General features: G+C 52.4%; 1 protein-coding gene and 1 long non-coding RNA gene across 2 annotated transcripts in view; one reads left to right on the top strand and one right to left on the bottom strand.

Annotated features, from left to right (window-relative positions):
* Window positions 1-2,278: 2,278 nt before the first annotated feature.
* Window positions 2,279-16,836, bottom strand: part of PLB1 (phospholipase B1) — a 145,238-nt gene continuing 130,680 nt past the window's right edge. Inside the window, exons 52-59 of the mRNA XM_047745744.1 lie at window positions 16,470-16,550; window positions 14,976-15,041; window positions 14,362-14,456; window positions 13,060-13,141; window positions 12,033-12,137; window positions 11,258-11,353; window positions 4,621-4,695; window positions 2,279-3,193 (exon numbers count right to left, since the gene is read on the bottom strand). Of these exons, the coding sequence (XP_047601700.1) occupies window positions 2,990-3,193; window positions 4,621-4,695; window positions 11,258-11,353; window positions 12,033-12,137; window positions 13,060-13,141; window positions 14,362-14,456; window positions 14,976-15,041; window positions 16,470-16,550 (804 nt within the window). The 3' untranslated portion in view covers window positions 2,279-2,989. The remainder of the gene's footprint in view (window positions 3,194-4,620; window positions 4,696-11,257; window positions 11,354-12,032; window positions 12,138-13,059; window positions 13,142-14,361; window positions 14,457-14,975; window positions 15,042-16,469; window positions 16,551-16,836) is intronic.
* Window positions 3,881-9,902, top strand: LOC125109095 (uncharacterized). Its single transcript, XR_007130109.1, has 3 exons — window positions 3,881-3,969; window positions 5,985-6,107; window positions 8,534-9,902. It is a non-coding gene; the product is annotated as an uncharacterized LOC125109095 (long non-coding RNA).

Raw genomic sequence — 16,836 nt, 5'->3', positions numbered from 1 at the left:
ACCACTGTTATGTAAATTGTGTCTACAGCTTCTCATAGCCCTTGTTTGTTCATTTTTTTTCCTAATTAAAAGATCTGCTTGCTGCTATAACCTCACATCTTCTAGCAAAATAAGTCTTAGCCCCTACAGCTAATTTTTAAAGTCTTAGATTATTAACTGGAAATGGCTGACTTCTTCAGACCAGTTGGAAACAGAGAAACTCATGGTGTCCTTATGTAGCCTTGGAAAGATAATATCTCCCCTGTCTAGGTGTTTTATTTTACAACACGTTTATTTGCAACTTGGTCTACTTCACTTCTAGAATCACCTGTTTTATATTTCCAGGCTATTCCCCCACGCTGGACCCCAGTATTCATGTGATGTCCACTATGTAATGTGAGTATAATTCTGGGCCAGTTAGTGCTTCCCTGAGTCTGGGTTTTCTCTGTGAAAAGAGGATAATAGGGACGTGCGGTTTAATTACTGTGGGCCGTGGTGTCTTAGTAAAAGTAAAACCCTTAGTAAAACCCTGTCGGCTTTTATTGGTATTACTTTTCTTTGTATTACTCTTTCGTACAAATCCAAATGCAGCCTGATAGTGCAACCATTGCAACCATCAGGTCACTATGAACTCCTTGCCCTCTCCATGGGGTTCCCTAATTCAGCTGTGTCTGGCTCCGCCATCTTGTTTTTCCAGCTGCTCATTGTCCCCTGTGCCCACCATGCTCATTTGCCTCTCCCTGTAGGTGGAGTTTCCCTAGTCTCTACAAACCCATTCTTGGTGGCCTCTGACCAAGTCCTCTTGCCATCCTTCAGAGCTCAAGCTTCCATGTCCTTTATGAAGAAGGCTTTTGACCAAGTTTAATCCACACTGATCTCTTTTGAATTCAGAACCTCTGTGGAGATCACCATGGAGCATAGCGTTCTCAGGATTTGGTGGTTTCATTCATGGCGTGGCTCTGGGTGTCCCCCTAATTAGACTGACCATTTTCCCATGGGGAAGAACATGGCACAGATCCAATGTAGATATATTACCACTGGCTACAAGTAATGACTCTCATATATTTAAAAAATGTTGGCTTTTTAGTATGTATTAGGGGGAATTCAGGGCCTGGCTTATGCTTGTGTCTCTTGGTTTCTGCCAAGGGTTTCCTTGGTCACCAGGCTGGGACCCTCCCGCTTTTTTTCCTTAATTTTTCAGACTGGGGGCTCCTGGATTACTCAGGAAGCATACAAAAATTCCAACCCAAGTGAGGATGAACTCCAGGATTCTTTGAGGTGGGAACTATTGGAGAAATGAAAACTTGAGGAATAAGAAAAAGGCACTAGACTCTTGGAATTAGTGGGTTATCTTCGTTGTTAACTGTGGCTTACCAGGAGCCCAAGGTGGGATACAGTGGGTCTTTAGGACATGTGTGATTCAGTCACTATGTATTTTGATACATGGGAAGAAATGGGGGGCAGGTATGCTGTTCCTGGAGTACAGAAACAGAACTTGAAGCCCAAAGGAACACTGGATCTGGATCGGGTTCTTTGGGGACTCCCATTCTGATTGCCAAAGAGATAAGATGATGGAAGGCAGGCAGGCAATCTTCATTGGTACAATCCTGCCCAATTCCCAAACCCATATCCGGACCTTTGCACTTCCCTGACAACCTAGATCCTATCTCCACTCTTCACGGAGGAGAAACCAGTCCCCTTTTATGTGTACAGTATTTTAGAGTTGCTGAGCATTTTTGTAGATGTTTGTTTTCCAGCAGTGCTGTGAGGCATGCAAAATGAGTACTGTGATTCTAGTTTTATAGATGAGATATCTGAGAAACTGGGGCTCCCGCTGCTCATGGGGTTTGCTCTGAAGGCCACACATTCAAGGGGTATGTCTGGGTTTTCTAACTCCCCTTCTTTGTCATCCCAAGCTTTGGGATCAGAGAGGTAATTTGAATGCTGATGATAATGGGGATTCTCTTTTGTTTTTTGTTGAGGCAAAATTTATAGGACCTACAATTCGTCAGTTTAGAGGGAACAATTTGGTGGCATTTAGTGCATTCACAATGTTGCACAACCAAGGCGTCTGTTGTTCCTCACTCCTTTCCTGGGATTTTGCACAAAATGAGAGAGAATCTACGTATGACATCCAGGTCTGGGCCTTGTGCCCTTGTTCAGTGAATGTAGCCTGTATTCCTGTACTCTCCCTAGAGCGTTCCAGATTCTGGTGGTGTAGAAAGAGGACTTCTTTCCTGAAGTTAGCTCTTTGAGAAAATCAGGTTGTGGATAAATGAAGTATTATCTTTTTTTTCTAGACATTTCAAAATTTCTCTCTTCCAGCTAACTTTGCTCAAGGAACTCGTCCTATTCTCAGAGTGATCGGACACATTTACCTATCAATGCACTGGAACAGAATTACTCCATGTCATAGAGTTTCTTGTTTCTTTGGAGAAATCTGTCTTCTCAGCCAGGCTGTGACACGCACAGCCTTGGGAGTTCCCACGAACCTCCACATTGTCCTGGGTATAAAATAGCTGCAGGAAAACTAGGTGCTGGATAGAGCCTGCATGGTGGTCAGCCAGCTCCCATATTCCAGCCACCACCTTGTGGCCACCATTTTCCCGAACTCTTAAATAGTGGGTTCGGTGACTGAGGATCACCTCCTCAGGTGCTGGGCTAGAGCCTGACTGAGGCCGCTCTGTGCTCTTGTTGGCCATCACTCGGGCAGCTCTGGCTAAGACTACACAAAAGCCTCCAGCTCCCACACCTGTGTCGCACCACCAGTGAAAATCGAGCGCTTCAAGCAGGCTAACCCAAGAATAGAACAGCTTTGGCTTTTATTTAAATTTGGCAATTTTGGGAGCATAGGCCCCAGGCCCCAAGGAGTTGTGACTGTCCCTTTGGCTTCCAGTGTCACCGGATGTTGGAGCAAATGCTCTCTGTGGTGGCCAAGGTGGCTGAGGTAGACAGCTGGTGAGGAGTGTGGCTGGGAATTTAAGATGAGCACCTCCACGTGGCGGGAGGCCTAGAAGCTCATCGTGTTCATACTTATTGGAGGATTTTCCTGCTGACGACCTCTTACGGCTCTCCAGACCATCATGGTGCCAACCCCAAGGACGAGGCCGCCTCCTGCCGCCACGGGCACGGCCCAGGACAGTGCGTTGGGGCCTGCTTCAGACCGGTCTTGGAGGAGCTGACTGTTCCTCAGGGTGTGGAGGTAAGGGCTCTCCTGTGGAGGAGGAGGAGGAGGAGAGGGTCAGGGGTTAAGGGCCTCACAAAACCATCCATTGGCTCACCTTAGGCTTGTGTGGTCCCTATCCCGGCGGTGGTGCCCTAACACTGCACGTTTTCACAGTCCGTCCCTGTTTGTCAGGCTTCTTCCTCTACACTGTGCCCAAACCTTCTGAACAAGGATGGGTCTCCAAAGTGGCCAATAGCCCGCTATCACCTCCTTTCAGTTTCTCACCAGCATCCCCTCTCCTGTCAACCTGATTTTGAAAGATTGGGAATGGACAGGCAACCAAAGGAAGAGAGACCTCCGGGCTGTAGAGCCCCTGCCTCTGTCTTCTCTAGGCCACCACTGGACAGCTGTCCCCATCCCCCAACCTCAGGAGTGCCCAGGAGCAGGGACGACAGTGGGTGTGGAAGGACAGCTGGTCCTGGGGTGGGTTAGAGAACCGAGCATGAGGAGGGCCCGGAGAGCACACGTTTGGGCCTGCCTCCCTGGATTCTCCTTCCTCTGTGAACACAAGCGTGGAGCCCTATGTGGGAGCTGAGAGATGTGCCGAAGAACTAAGATGTGATTGCTCTCACTGTTGCCCCGATAGGCCATGTTCAGAAACAATCGCATCACAAAGGATCCTGGGTCGTGTCTTCTGAGAGGTGCAAACAGAAAAGAGACCAACACAGGTGTGTTCGGAGGTGGCAGCAGTAGGGTGAGGGAAAGCAACAGTAGCCCCGGGGTAGAGGGGTGCCCCTGAGCCTTGAAGGATGTGGTGATCTCTGGTAGGCAGAGATGGGGATGACCCTCCAGAAGGTAGAGACCTGGCAACAGCAGGCCGTGTCTGGGGAGCCGACCCTGTCTCCAGGAGCATAGCATGTCTAAGGCCCTAGAGGAAGCTGGGCCTCCCTTCTGGACACTCCAGGATGCAGCTGGGACCAGGGAACGGTTTCCAGTGGCCTAGAGTGACTTTCCGTGTAAGCTGCATGGTGCCTGGCAGCAGGGACAGGCTGGACAGGGAAGGGAGGGAAGAGCTGGGGGGCGTGTTAGCAGCATGGTCAGCTGTCCAGGTGAGGGCAGTCGGGGAAGAGAGAATGTGCAGGAAGGGAGGAAGAGACACACAGGTCCCCAGAACAGGCCTGGAGTCTAATTTCTCCCTGTACAGCTCAACCTGACCACTGCCCCCGCATTCACCTCCCCTGAGCATCCCTGCATGGGAACTGATGCTTCCTCCCTCCCATGCCCTGGGGAGCTGCCAAGTATCAGGGACCAGGAGGAGTGATGAGATTGGAGAATGGTGGCAGGGAATGAAGGTGAGTGACAATACAGCTCCCAGGGACCTCCTTGGTTCCTCCTGGTTTGAGGGACCACCGCAGCCCCCCAAGCATCTGTTTCACACCGGAGAGGACAGGCAGGGTGTTAGGACATTGACTCACAGGAGAGGGGCACTTGAGTTTGGTTCGGCTGTGGGTGAAGTTGTTGGAGGTTGTCTTCTGGCCCACTGGCTCCAGCTGAAGAGAGAAAGGAAACCGTGATTTCCTCCACGGGGGGCTGAGACCTCCCGGTGGGAGGAGGATCTCCAACAGACTCCCTCCCTCTGCCAGCGTGGGTTAACACCAGCAATAAATTCAACATCCTCGGCAGACCCCCGCTGCCCTGGGCCAGAGCTGGACCCGACTTATGCCTCAGGAGGCGCAGGTCAGAGTCCATCATGCAGGGCAGGACCCTGCATCTGTCCCCAGGCTTGACCAAAGAGGACTGATGGGTCCCAGCACGGGGAGTGTGCACGAGGGCCTGGCCCAGAACCTCCACTTCCTGCTTCCCTTCTGATGGCTGGGATCACACACACCCCGCATTTACAATTTTATAAAATGGTGATAATTCTATTTACCAACTTCAAGTGTATGGGGCTGGTCGGTTTCAGAGAAATTTTAAAAACATCTAGGTTATTGTCATTGATTTGTTAACCTCAAGAAATTAAAGTTTCTCACTTGAGCTACTTTGTATGTTTTTCACACAGATGTAGAGATTTACTTGGAACGTCCCACCAAGTGTTGTTCAGAGAGGTTCTGCTTAATTGTTTTAGTCCTGAGACCCTCTGAGAATGAGCTAGAAGCTGGTGTACCCGCTTTCCCACCATCTTTAGCCAACAGCCTGCTCCCTGTCATGCCGCCAGCACGGAGAAGGGTGGGCCCCTGGCGCTCTCGCCTATTTGTAGATCCTGACTGTGTAGTTTCTGCCCTTAGTGTCGGCTTCCCTGCCCGGTCCTGAGACCCTCCACTCCTGACCTCCAGCTACTGCCTATGAGGGAGGTGAAAGGATGCTATGTCTGCTAATGACCCTACCTTGCCTGTGATCTTGCTTTTTTTTTTTTTTTAAAGATTTTATTTATTTATTTGACAGAGAGAAATCACAAGTAGGCAGAGAGGCAGGCAGAGAGAGAGGAGGAAGCAGGCTCCCTGCTGAGCAGAAAGCCCGATGTGGGGCTCGAACCCAGGACCTGGGATCATGACCTGAGCCGAAGGCAGCAGCTTAACCCACTGAGCCACCCAGGTGCCCCTGATCTTGCTTTCTGTTGTCCTACAGCTGCTCTGTTCCAAGAGAGACCCCCACGGTGTCTGAGCACCTCGGACACAGCCCCTGGGGTCCTTGCTCTGTTGCTGCTGAGAGCTGTGTGGTGTGAGGCAGGCTCCTGAGCTGCCCAGACCACCCATATTTGGCTGTTGTGAGGATCAGATGAGAAGATGAAATGATGACAAGCAGGAGGTTGTTTACTTATGTGTCATTTCTATGTACTTAGAGCTGAGGAAGCACAAGCTTCTTGGAATGGAATGACCATCAAGCGACCGTATAGATGCTCAAGATCAGGTTGGCTGATTCCCTGACATCCCAGCAACCCGGAAACTAACTGGCACAGAGGAAGGTAAGGATCCTGTGGGTTTGAGGACAGCATCAATCTCTCCCTTACTCTTGGCTCCCCCTCCAGCTACCTTTACCACCCCTCCCTGTGCCTCTAGGAAGACTCATTTGTGGGCATTGGCTATACTTCCTGACCTCCTGTTCCAAGGCCCACTCCCGTCAAGACTTCAGTCTCCACCACTAAACTGATGTTCTGGTCAAGGTCACCATGACCTCCATCTCACCAGACCCAATGCTCACTTTGTCATCTTCATCTTGCTGAACTTTTCATCAACATTTGTCAGAGTTGATGCCTCCCTCTTAAAACACTTGTCCGTCTGGACTCCTGGAACAGGGCACTCGTCTCTCCCACTCCCCCATGCTCATCTGTCACTGGGGTCAGAAGTTGGAATGAAGGCCCTGGGGCTTGGTGGTTTGTCCCTGCTGTTTCCCACCTACTCTTCTCTAGGAACACCTAATCAACCCCATGGCCTCGAATATGCCTCCCATGAATGACCTCCACATTTTTTCCTGAATCTCCATTCCTGACCCTGTCCCTGAGCTCCAGATTCCTAGATTCAACTGCTTTACTTTTGATGCCTCCAGGTGGATTTCCAGAAGGTGCTTCACACTTAACCATGGCCAGAAGAGAACTTTTGATTTTTTTTCTCCTCAAGCTTATTTCTCTCCAACACCTCAACCATCTACCCAATTTCCTTGACCCCAAATGGAAGAGTCTTCTTTTGTTCCTTTTGTCTGAATTTAAGTTCTAGTTAATATACAATGGAATGTTGGTTTCAGGTGTACAATATAGTGATTTGACACTTCCATACAGCACCAGGAGCTCGTCGCAACATGTGTTCTTTAATCCCATCACCTGTTTCACCCAGCGCCCCACCCCCACTCACCTCCCTCTGGTCTTTGTTTCTTTTCTAACCTCCTCCACCTGCTAGTCCAAAACAGATCTCAAATCTGACCCCTTCTCTCCTTCTCCACTGTCATCACCCTGGGCCCATCCACCTCCATTTCTCACCTGGGCTCTGGGTCTAATTCCCCTCTTCCTTCCCTCTAGGACAGGGCTATCCTGCAGCCGGAGGGCAAACCAGATCCTCTGGCTCCCCTGTTGGAAGCCATCCAAGGAGCTGGCCCTGCTCTCACTCACCTCTCTGACCTTGTTCACCTCCCTCAGGTTAAAACACTGGCCCTTCTGCCACTCAGACACTTCACACTCATTCCTGACTCCGGGCCCACACAGGTCCTATTTCCTCTGCCTGGAACACCCTGGCCCTAGACCTCGGCTTGCCTGGCAGGCTCTTGACATTCAGGTCTCTGCTCACAGGTCACTCATCAGAGACACCTCCCTCTCCCCCGCCATTGCTCTGTCACATTACCTGGCTTTTCCTTCTCTTTCTTTCTTTCAAGCCCTGACTATGGTCAGAAAGTCTTAGTGATTTGTTGGGTTTTGTCCGTCCTTTCCCCATGAGTGCAAGGATGTCCTTTTCCCCAGTGCCTGGGGCAGTCCCCATGGCGGAGTGATGGTCAATAAATAGTTGTTGAGGGAATGCGTAGATGAACCAGATCCCAGAATCCTGAGCGGAGCAGCACAGGCAAGAAGGCCTAGGGCTGGTCACAGAAAATGAAGTTGTTTTCCTCAGAACCCCCTCTCCTAAGCCAGATCCCGCAGATATCAATGATGTGGTGAATAACAGGGCTGGGGCAGCCTCTAATCTGTTCTGGGGATTCAGGGAAGGCTTCCTGTAGGAGGTGGCCCCTGAGTTTAGTGTTGTGGCGGTCACGAGTTACTCAGGAGAAGAAGGCTGGAAGGGCAGTCCCCAATAAGGGGATGAGCAAGAGCCGACACACAGAGACGTGAGATACCATGGGTGGTGCAGGAAACTGCAGTCCTTACCGACTGCCCAACTGCCCACCAGCGGGGATCAGGAGTGACTGCTGCAGAGGTTAAGTGGGGCCAAGCGTCCAAAGGCCTCGTGTGCTGTGCTAAAGGGCCAGGCTTTTCCCTTCAGGGAGGGGCAGGCCTTGGAAGCTGGGTCAGATTTTCATTTACACAGATTCCTGTGGCTGCCCTGTGGCAGAGTTATAAGTCCATGGTTTGCGAGCCCTGGAAAATATCACCCGGGAGCCTCTGAAAACTGCTGACCCCAGGTGTCAGCCCAGACTAATCCAGAATGTCTGGGGATGAGGTCCAGGCACTGGTGTTTTGTTCGAGTTATTGTTTTCAAGTATATGTATAGAAACAAGTAAAAATCACAGGTGAACAGCTGATAAATGGTATAAATGAATGAACCCCTATAACCGGCATGCAGATTGAGGTATAGAACATGACCAGCACTCAGGAGCTTCCCCCCCACTCTCTTCCAGGACTATACTTACCTCCCCTTCTACCCCCACCCAAAGACTCTGTATTAATTTGCTTGGTTTTGAAATTCACAGACATGGCTGCCTGCGGCTGACGTTTGTGTCTTCGTGCTGCGAGGCATCCGTGGTATGAACGTGCTACATTTTAATCATCCATTCTATTGGTGCACATCTGGGGAGCTTCCTGCCTGGGGAATATGGTGTTGCTGGGAAAATGCTCGCGTGCATGTTTTGGTGAGCCCACAGTATGTTTCTGTTGGGGATACACATAGGGACGGGATCGCTGGGTCACAGGGAACCTCTGTGGGTAGGCCAAACGGGCTGCCAGTATTCCTCATCCCCAGGTTATTCTAACCTCTGGCCAGAGCTGAGCAATGCTGTTCTACCGGTAGTGGTCAGCCCAGCGCCAGGGATACCAGGTGGGAGGCTCATGTGGTCACCCAGCACCCGGGGAGATGCAAACGTTGGAGGACAGCAAGATGTCTAGGGAAGGGGGAGCAGGTGGCCGTGGGGGAATAGTGTCAGAAAAAAAAAAAAAAGGAAAAACTGCAAGAAGATGAAAGAAGGAAAAAGGAAGAGGAAAATGCTCCCTCGTGCTACTGGTGTTCCTGGCTTTAGCTTTGCCAAGGTCTCCTCCAGAGGAGGCACGATCTGTTCAGTGGAGGGACAGGACGTGGAATGGGCTGAAAGCGTGTCTGTTGCCGCAGTGGGGTAGCCTGTGAGCGTCGGCCAAAGGCTGCAGACACTATGTCATCAGACTCGCAGAGTGAGACGTGAATTCACTGGCTACATATGTGCTGACCCGGTTGGGGGCAGGGAGGCCGGCTGGTGCCGTGGCCAGGACACTAGGAAGGATTTGACATGGGTTCTGGTCCCTGCTTGGCTGTGAACTGGTCGTGTGCTCCCGGGTGAAGTTAGTTACAGAGCCTTCTGGCCAGATGACCTGCCAGGTCTTCTCCAGTTCTAGAGGCCTATTATATATGTCGCCCTAGGGGTCACCAGAAGGAGGTGATCTGAGAAGATGGCATGATGTAATGGGTTTGTATCTGAGATGGTTTTGGATGAAAACACAGCACTATATAATTAGTTCCCCAAATTATACAGCACAGGACAAGACACTCTTAGATGATTTCAGTGTAGTTTTGCTTTGTTTTTGAAACTTAGGGGCATGGCTAGGACAGCAGTGGCTGGGAGCCCTGGACAGACCCATGCTGTCACCAGGATGGCTCCATGGCAGCACTCACCTTTTGCTTTCCTACCTAATCCCCTCCCACTTGCCTTTATGATAACAAGCCTCTCGCCTGGGCCAGTGGGGAGAACCACTGAGCTGCTTTGGAAGAGGAGACCAGAACTGTGGTGGTAATCCCTGCAGAAAGAGACCAACAGGCCTGATCGTGTTCAGGTCCTAGATCTGGCCATTGTGCCCCAGAGAGCTCCCAGAGCACCTGGGCATTATGCAGGCTGGCAGTAGGAAGATCTCAGGGAAGGAAAGGCGGAGTGGCGTTTGTGGCTCTTCTCAGAATCTGTGGATTCCCCTGAGATCTCAGGGGGACAAATGGGACTGTGCACAGATACCTACTCTTTTGTGGGGGGGGGAGGGCGTTTAAAAGGAATGAAGTTATGGGACTCCTACTGTAAAGGAAAACTGGACTTCGAAATTGCTCTCAGGAATTACGTTGTGCATACTTTGAACAAGATTCCCATGGAGATTGGGTGGGAGGGAACTCAGTGGTGTTTTGACTGTGGTTCCGAGTCCTGGGCTGACAGAGTGCGACAAAACCTTTAGGAGTGGGCAGAGTGTGGTGTCAACAGCAGGGAAACAAAGGAAGAAGGAAGGCTGAGTCCGTGATTAACAGGGCCAAGGATGGAACCTTCCAGCATGCTGCTGGGGGGGGGGGGTGTGGCTAAGGGGAAGGTGGTGCTGGGCACGCTGGGTGAGGCGGCAGGGGTGGGAATCTTCGCACAGGGGAATCCGGGCAGAGAGGCAGCCTGCCCAAAACTGCGGTAAAAGCAAGAGTGTGGATTTGTTTAGTCACCAGGGGAGAAATGGGGGAATGCAGGTTGGGGTTGGGATTGAGTTACCCACTGAGCCAAGATCAAAAGAAGCCACTGAATTGGAAAGGCATTTCATTTTGCTCTGTGCAACGGGATACGGCCACTGGGGTTACTGGTCAAGCTCTGTGCCAGCAGACCAGGCTGCAGAGGAGTGGCCGGCCCTGAGAGCCAAGGCACAAGGCCAGGTGGCCCTGGGGCCCCTCAGCCATATGCGCATTTCCTGAGGTCCCCATCGTCCCCTCAGAAAGGACTGGGATAGGGGACAGCCTGGGGATATACGCGGGTAGCTCTTTTCTTTTTGATGCTGAAATAATCATCGGGAAATGTGTTGAGACTAGGGTAATGGGGGCTGGCATTCTCTGCATGCTAATGATTGTGTTGGGTGCTGAGCATATGGTACCTTAATTTTCTGAGATCTGTGTCATTGTCATTGTTTTTTATGGATATTGATACAGAGGACCAAAGAGAGAACACTTGCCCAGGGTCGCAGAGTAAGGGGTTGAAGCTGATTTCATCCTGTTTATCTGATTAAAAATTATGTTTCTCCCCCCCCCCCCACCCTGCCCCCCAGTACTGGGAAATTTCTCCAATAATCGAAACTGTCAGGACGAAGAAGTTGTGCCACCATTTTGAGCTTTGGGGAGAAAGGAGATTTGTCCGCTAGTAGGTTTTTTATTTTGGGCACTGGTCAAAGCCCCTTGCGGGCCACCTTTGGCACAGCCCATGGGGTGGTCCGGCACTCACCATGTTGTTCCAGAGTGCGATGGCCATCTCAGCGTGACCACGTTCTGAGAAGTGGAAACAGTCCTCGGAGAAGAAGGTGAGGTCAGTGCCCCCTCTCTGGGACCAAAGGCAAAGGGCTTACATTCCTGGGGAGTAAGGTACCGCCTCCCACCCCTGCAGGTGTCCTGGGCATCATTCCTTTCAATTCTGCTGCTACCTAGCTCAGAGACTGATGGAGAAACTCCCCAGTTTTGGAACTTTTAAAAAGAGCTGAATTGGGGTGCCTGGGTGGCTCAGATGGTTAAGTGTCTGCCTTCGGCTCAGGTCATGATCTCCAGGTCCTGGGACTGAGCTCCTACTGAGCTGGGAGCCTGCTTCTCCCTCTCCCTCTGCCTCCTGCTCCCCATGCTTGTGCTCTGTCTCTCTCTCAAATGAATAAATAAAATCTTAAAAAAAAAAAAAGCTGAATTATAGCCTCCCACTATCCATCCCTTTTCCTTCCACATCCTTGCCCTAATAGATGAAAAAAAAAAAAAAATTAGGAAGCTTTCCATTCTACTCCAAACTAGAAAATAGCAGGGCCAGGTCTGGGGTCACTGATAATTTTCTCCTTTTCTTTCCAAGTATATCTAAGTTCCAATCATACTTAAAAAAAGAAAAAAGGAAAAACAGAAAAAGCAAAATCTTAGGAGCCCTCTTGGAGGCATCTGGCCAGAAAAAGCTCAGGCGTAGAAGGAAGTACATCACCGAAGAAGGGCCCCTCTACACGCGCCTCCCAGAAGTGCCCGCTGCTTACGCTGTTGAGGGGGATGAGAGTGTTTCGGAAGAAAGGCTGCACGACCACGGCGAAGTCTTCCCGCTGCAGGTACCGGGACCCGTAAGACAACCTGGAGATGCCGCTCTGTGGAGGGGAGAGAGCTTCCTCAACCCTCCTGGCAGGGCTGGCCAGAGGAGCTCTCGTCCTGCCGCCTCAGGTTGGCCGTGATGGGAGCCCCTCCCCAGCGAGAGGTGACTTCAGGGGATTCTCCAGTGCTCATGCCTCCTCCCACATCGCCTGCACCCAGACATGAGCACACCATGGCCTGAAGTCTCTGGGAGGCGGGATTGGGGCCTTCTGAACAGGCTACGAGGGCCAAAGGGCCTCCTCTCGCCTCATGGCATAAAGACTGAATGAGAACCTGGGGTTCTCAACACCAGCTCCCCAAAACCCCTGTGCACTTGGGAGATAAAGGTCCATGTCCAAGGGTTAGATGTACTTCTCCTCAAGGAACTAACAATCCATCTTGAAACATGAGACTGGATGTAGAAAAACCACAAGAACCTTCTAGAGCTTTCAGGGTTCATGAAGGTAGATGGAAGCCGATACGGGGAGATACCTGAGGGTCAAGTTTCGTCAGGGGAGGCTTCTCAGAAGAGGCGAGAATGCTGCCCCATGTGTGAGGGGGAGCAGTTGCAGACGGGCTGAGGAGGGCACGTCAAGAGGGGACAGCGTGAGCAGAGGCAGACACTGAGTTGTCTGCTTAGCTGGGCTAAGCCTTCTGTTCTGAGGCCAGTGGGGGCGTGGGGGGGGCAGAGCCCAGCAGGGCCGTAAACACTTCCCCTCCCTCCTCTGGGGGAGGGATGGCGCCCGGCACAGGGGATCTACTCCAGTCCCCGGGGCTGGGAGGCAGGGCTTCCTCGCTCCCCAGCGTGGTGTCCTTTCCCCCTGGAGAAACGTTTCAGGGGCTGCGATCTGCCTTCAGGGAGCAGCCTTGCTCTGGGCAAGCCCCTGCTCTCCGGAAGAGGAGGGGTCCCGGCTGGGCGGGGCGCGGGCGCGGCTTCACCTGGAAGTTCCAGTTCACTTGCTTTAGCTCTTGCAGCTCCAGCGAACTGTCCCGGGAGCGCCTGAGGCAGGTACAGTTGCTCCTGTGGAGAGGCGCCCGGGTGGCTGACTGCTGCCCCACAACACACCCAGGTACCCCCCATCACAGTCTGGGTGACTCCCGGGCCCAGGTCACAGCCCTTGTGCCCCTGAATTACGGTCTAGCAGGCGCTCGTTTAAAGAGAAGGTGGCAGAGTTGGCCCCTGACATCTGGGTCCCCTTGTCCCCTGTGGCTGCTCAGGCCCCAGCCCGGGCTTCTCCCAGGAAAGGGCTGGAGTTTCGGAAAGACCGCTGTGGCGACCTTGTCTTTCGTCTTCCCGTTCCCGAGACCTCCCAGCGCCACCTCCGGTGGCTTAGGACTTGCTGCCAGGACTCCAGAGTGGGGAGTCTCTTGGGAAGCTGAAGAGGCTCGACCCGTTCGAGACACACGGACAGGGGAGAATGGGAGGCCTGAAGATTCTGGAGGAGCCCTTCATGGGTCCCAGCTCTTCCACCCAGAGCCCAACAAGAATGGGAAGCAGCTGTCACCCCACCAGCAAACCCACGTGACCCCAGCTAGGACTCCAAGGCCCCCTGTGGAATCTCTTCTTGCAGAGCGATGGTCACAGGAAGTCTGGGTGACCCTCTGGCCGCAGAGGATGGCAGCTTCCTGCCAGGGTCACGGCTGAGCTTTAATAAGTTCCAGCCTCCAACAGAAACTGGGCTCTTGTTCAACAGACCTTAGCTCTAAGCCTGGCTTTCAAGATGTTGTAAGAGCTACTCTTTACTGAGAGCCTGCCCCACCGGGCCCAAGAACATTACATGCATTTATTTCTTCTAGATCTTACTACTTTGCAAGATTTTACAGATGAGACCTACGAGGCCCAGAGAGGGTATGTCGTTTGTGCACGGTCCCACAGCTCCTAAAGGGCAGAGCCAGATACAGATGGGCTGCTGTCGTGGAAGCTCCTTGCCTGGGGCTGCCTCTCAGACTGAGCGGTAATGAGTTTAGAATCACAGACCATGCTGGGCATCTTAAGGATTCTTGGTCTGTGTTTCTTGCTTTACAGCCGAGCAAACTGGGGTCCAGAGAAATAAAGTGACTCGCCTACAATAGGCATTCAATACCTTAGCGGTGTTTCCAAACGATTTTTCAAGCCCCGGGCTGATTGCTGATGTCTGTCCTTGAGACAGGATCGTCTGGCTTAGCCTGCACTAGTCTCCTCGGAGAGTGTCTATGAGTCCTGTCCTCCCCACGGGCCCTTGCCCTGGGCTGTGTACTTACTGAGCAGTCAGGGGTGGGTCACATTTCCCACCTTGGCCCTGATGTAGGCCAGCCAAGTCCATGACCTCCACCATGTTGATGAAAGCCCTTGGAAGCTGTGGGGGGTTAGAGGGATGGGCTGTGTTAATTCCCAGCCTGGTGTTGGGGGGATGCTGGTTACTTCTAGAAGAACCTAGGGGTTCATCTACAATCTAACTTCCTCCTCCCCTGTTTTGCTAATAAACTATGGCACAAAGAGGAGGATGTGGCTTGTATTCTCTTGATCTTCTTTAATAGCCCCCTTTATAGCTTGGGAAGCGGAGACAGAAGTCACTTGTCCATAGTCGCTTTGCTAGTAAGCCACCCTGCCTGGCTCCCGACTAGGCAATTTGGCTCCAGAGGCCAACCCTTGGCCACCAGACAATACAGTCTGCTCCAGTTAGCATTTCCCTTGCAGAGGAAATTCTGAAGCCCACCCCCACCTTGGCCTCCCCTGCAGGTGTTCCCCCCCACCCTTGGGACTCTGTCCAGCATGCATTTCACTGAACACCGCTTGCCTAGATGCACCCAGGGCGGGAGGAGAGAGGTTGCGGGCAGGGAATGGAGCCCAGAAACCTGGTGCTGTTCTACCCCACCTCCTCATAGAAGATGTCCAGGGCCTGTTGGATATGCTGAATGTACTCCCCAGCTGAGTGGGCCTCCTGTGGAGAGAGAAGGGGGCTCTTATCAGCTCCTGGGTTCTACTCTGAGAGGAGGGCAGTGGTCTGGTGCCCAGCACCGGAGGGCCTGGGGTTGGTAGTAAGAGGAGCTAGAATGGTACGGGACAGGCTGAGGAGCCCAGCCCATGTTGCTGGGAGACACAAGTCTTCCTTTGACCCCTACTAGACAGCAGGAACAATCCCCACCTCAATCCACAGTATCTTAAATGCAAGGGCAGACTGTGACCGAGTTGGTCCCTGCCCCTTCATTCATCCCATCTGTCACCAGCCTCAGGCTTCTGAACCATGTCTGTGCCCTGATGACCACACACTCTTTGCTTTGGGCCGTGGCCCATGCTGGCCCCATTGCCTCCCCCTAACTTCTATCTTTTTGACTTGGTTTAAGAGTCTCCTCCTCTGACCCATTTCTCACCGGGAAGTGGATTTAGCCCCTTCCTCACACGTGGCCTGAGTTCACACTGGTGGGGGCCTCCAGGTCTCTTCCACAAAAAGAGGCTTTCAGGGGTATAAATCTGACTTTGTAAGAGGGCAGGTCCTCTGGGGATAGGAGAGGCATTTTCCTGGACCAAGGGTCCACAGGCATCTTTGAGGGGGGTCTCTTCTGGCCTCCTGGACCCTGTTGAGTCTAGGACACAGTGGCATTGAAGCCCCTGGGGTTGGGTCACTTCTGCCTCAGGAGGTGGGCGGCAAAGGGGAGGATGGAAGGGAGGAGGCTCCGAAGACCCGACCCCTCTGTGTGGGAGGGTAATTCCCGTCTAGCATTGGGTAGACGGTCTGAACTGTGAGGAATGATACGAGCTTCTTCCCCCCCGCCTGTGACTTCAAACATTCTACTGTGATATCTGCGTTACGGCAGCTGTTCTTTTCTGGCCAAAATCCGGGACCTCCCCAACATAGAACAAGACATATTCCTAAAGTGACAGCTCCCCAAAGACTTGACATCTGGACCTATTTCCCCATAGAAACATCAGGAACAGGTTGGGCTCCCAGGGCGGCAGGCAGAGAGGTTGGTTCACTCACAAAGTCATTGGGACAGCAAGCTGTCCTATTGGGACTGGTTTAATTTTATCGAACTTTGTTGATGACATTGTTTCAACACCCCTCCCCCCGCACACATGTGCACGCCCCCCCCCCCCCCAAGAACCTCCATAAACAAATGGGTAGGGATTCCAAGCACAGGTAGGGTGAGGCTTGCTGGTTACTCCTTCGATACCAAAGAACAGGATTTGTAGGCATGAGAGCAGGGCCTGAAAAGTGGGCGCATCTAGATCCTTCTGAAATCGGGGAATCAATGCAGCTGCTGTCCCAGGGGCCACTCAGCAGTGGGAAAGGCCCGGGTCTGCCCGGGCAGGCTGGGGTGTCTGGAAGAGCAGGCCAGTGTGACTCCCATGCGGTTGGGCAGGGGCTTACCGGACTCTCGCAGTAATGACATACGTCGTTGCTCCCAATGAAGAGCGTGATCAGCTTCCAGTCACTCTCAAGGTCAATTTCCTGAAGGGACAGAAGGCGCTGAGTCTAAACTTTGGTGGGGGACGTAAAGGGGGGAGCACATGCAGGGGATGCTCACCAGGCCCGACGGCAGCCCCCCTACCCCCCACCACTACCTTTCACCCTCTCTGTACCCTGATGGAGAGAAGACGCCAAGGGGAGCCTCCCTGACCTTCACCTTGGTGCCTGGCAAGGAGCCCCAGAGAGTGGACTGTGTGTGAGCACGTGTGTGTGGCTCTGCTCACACAGGGGAGGAGGATTGTTTTTCCTGATCATCCTAATAAATCCT

Source organism: Lutra lutra, chromosome 9, assembly GCF_902655055.1.
Source record: "Lutra lutra chromosome 9, mLutLut1.2, whole genome shotgun sequence".
Lineage (NCBI taxonomy): Eukaryota > Metazoa > Chordata > Mammalia > Carnivora > Mustelidae > Lutra > Lutra lutra.
This window is presented reverse-complemented; position numbering and strand designations above follow the sequence as displayed.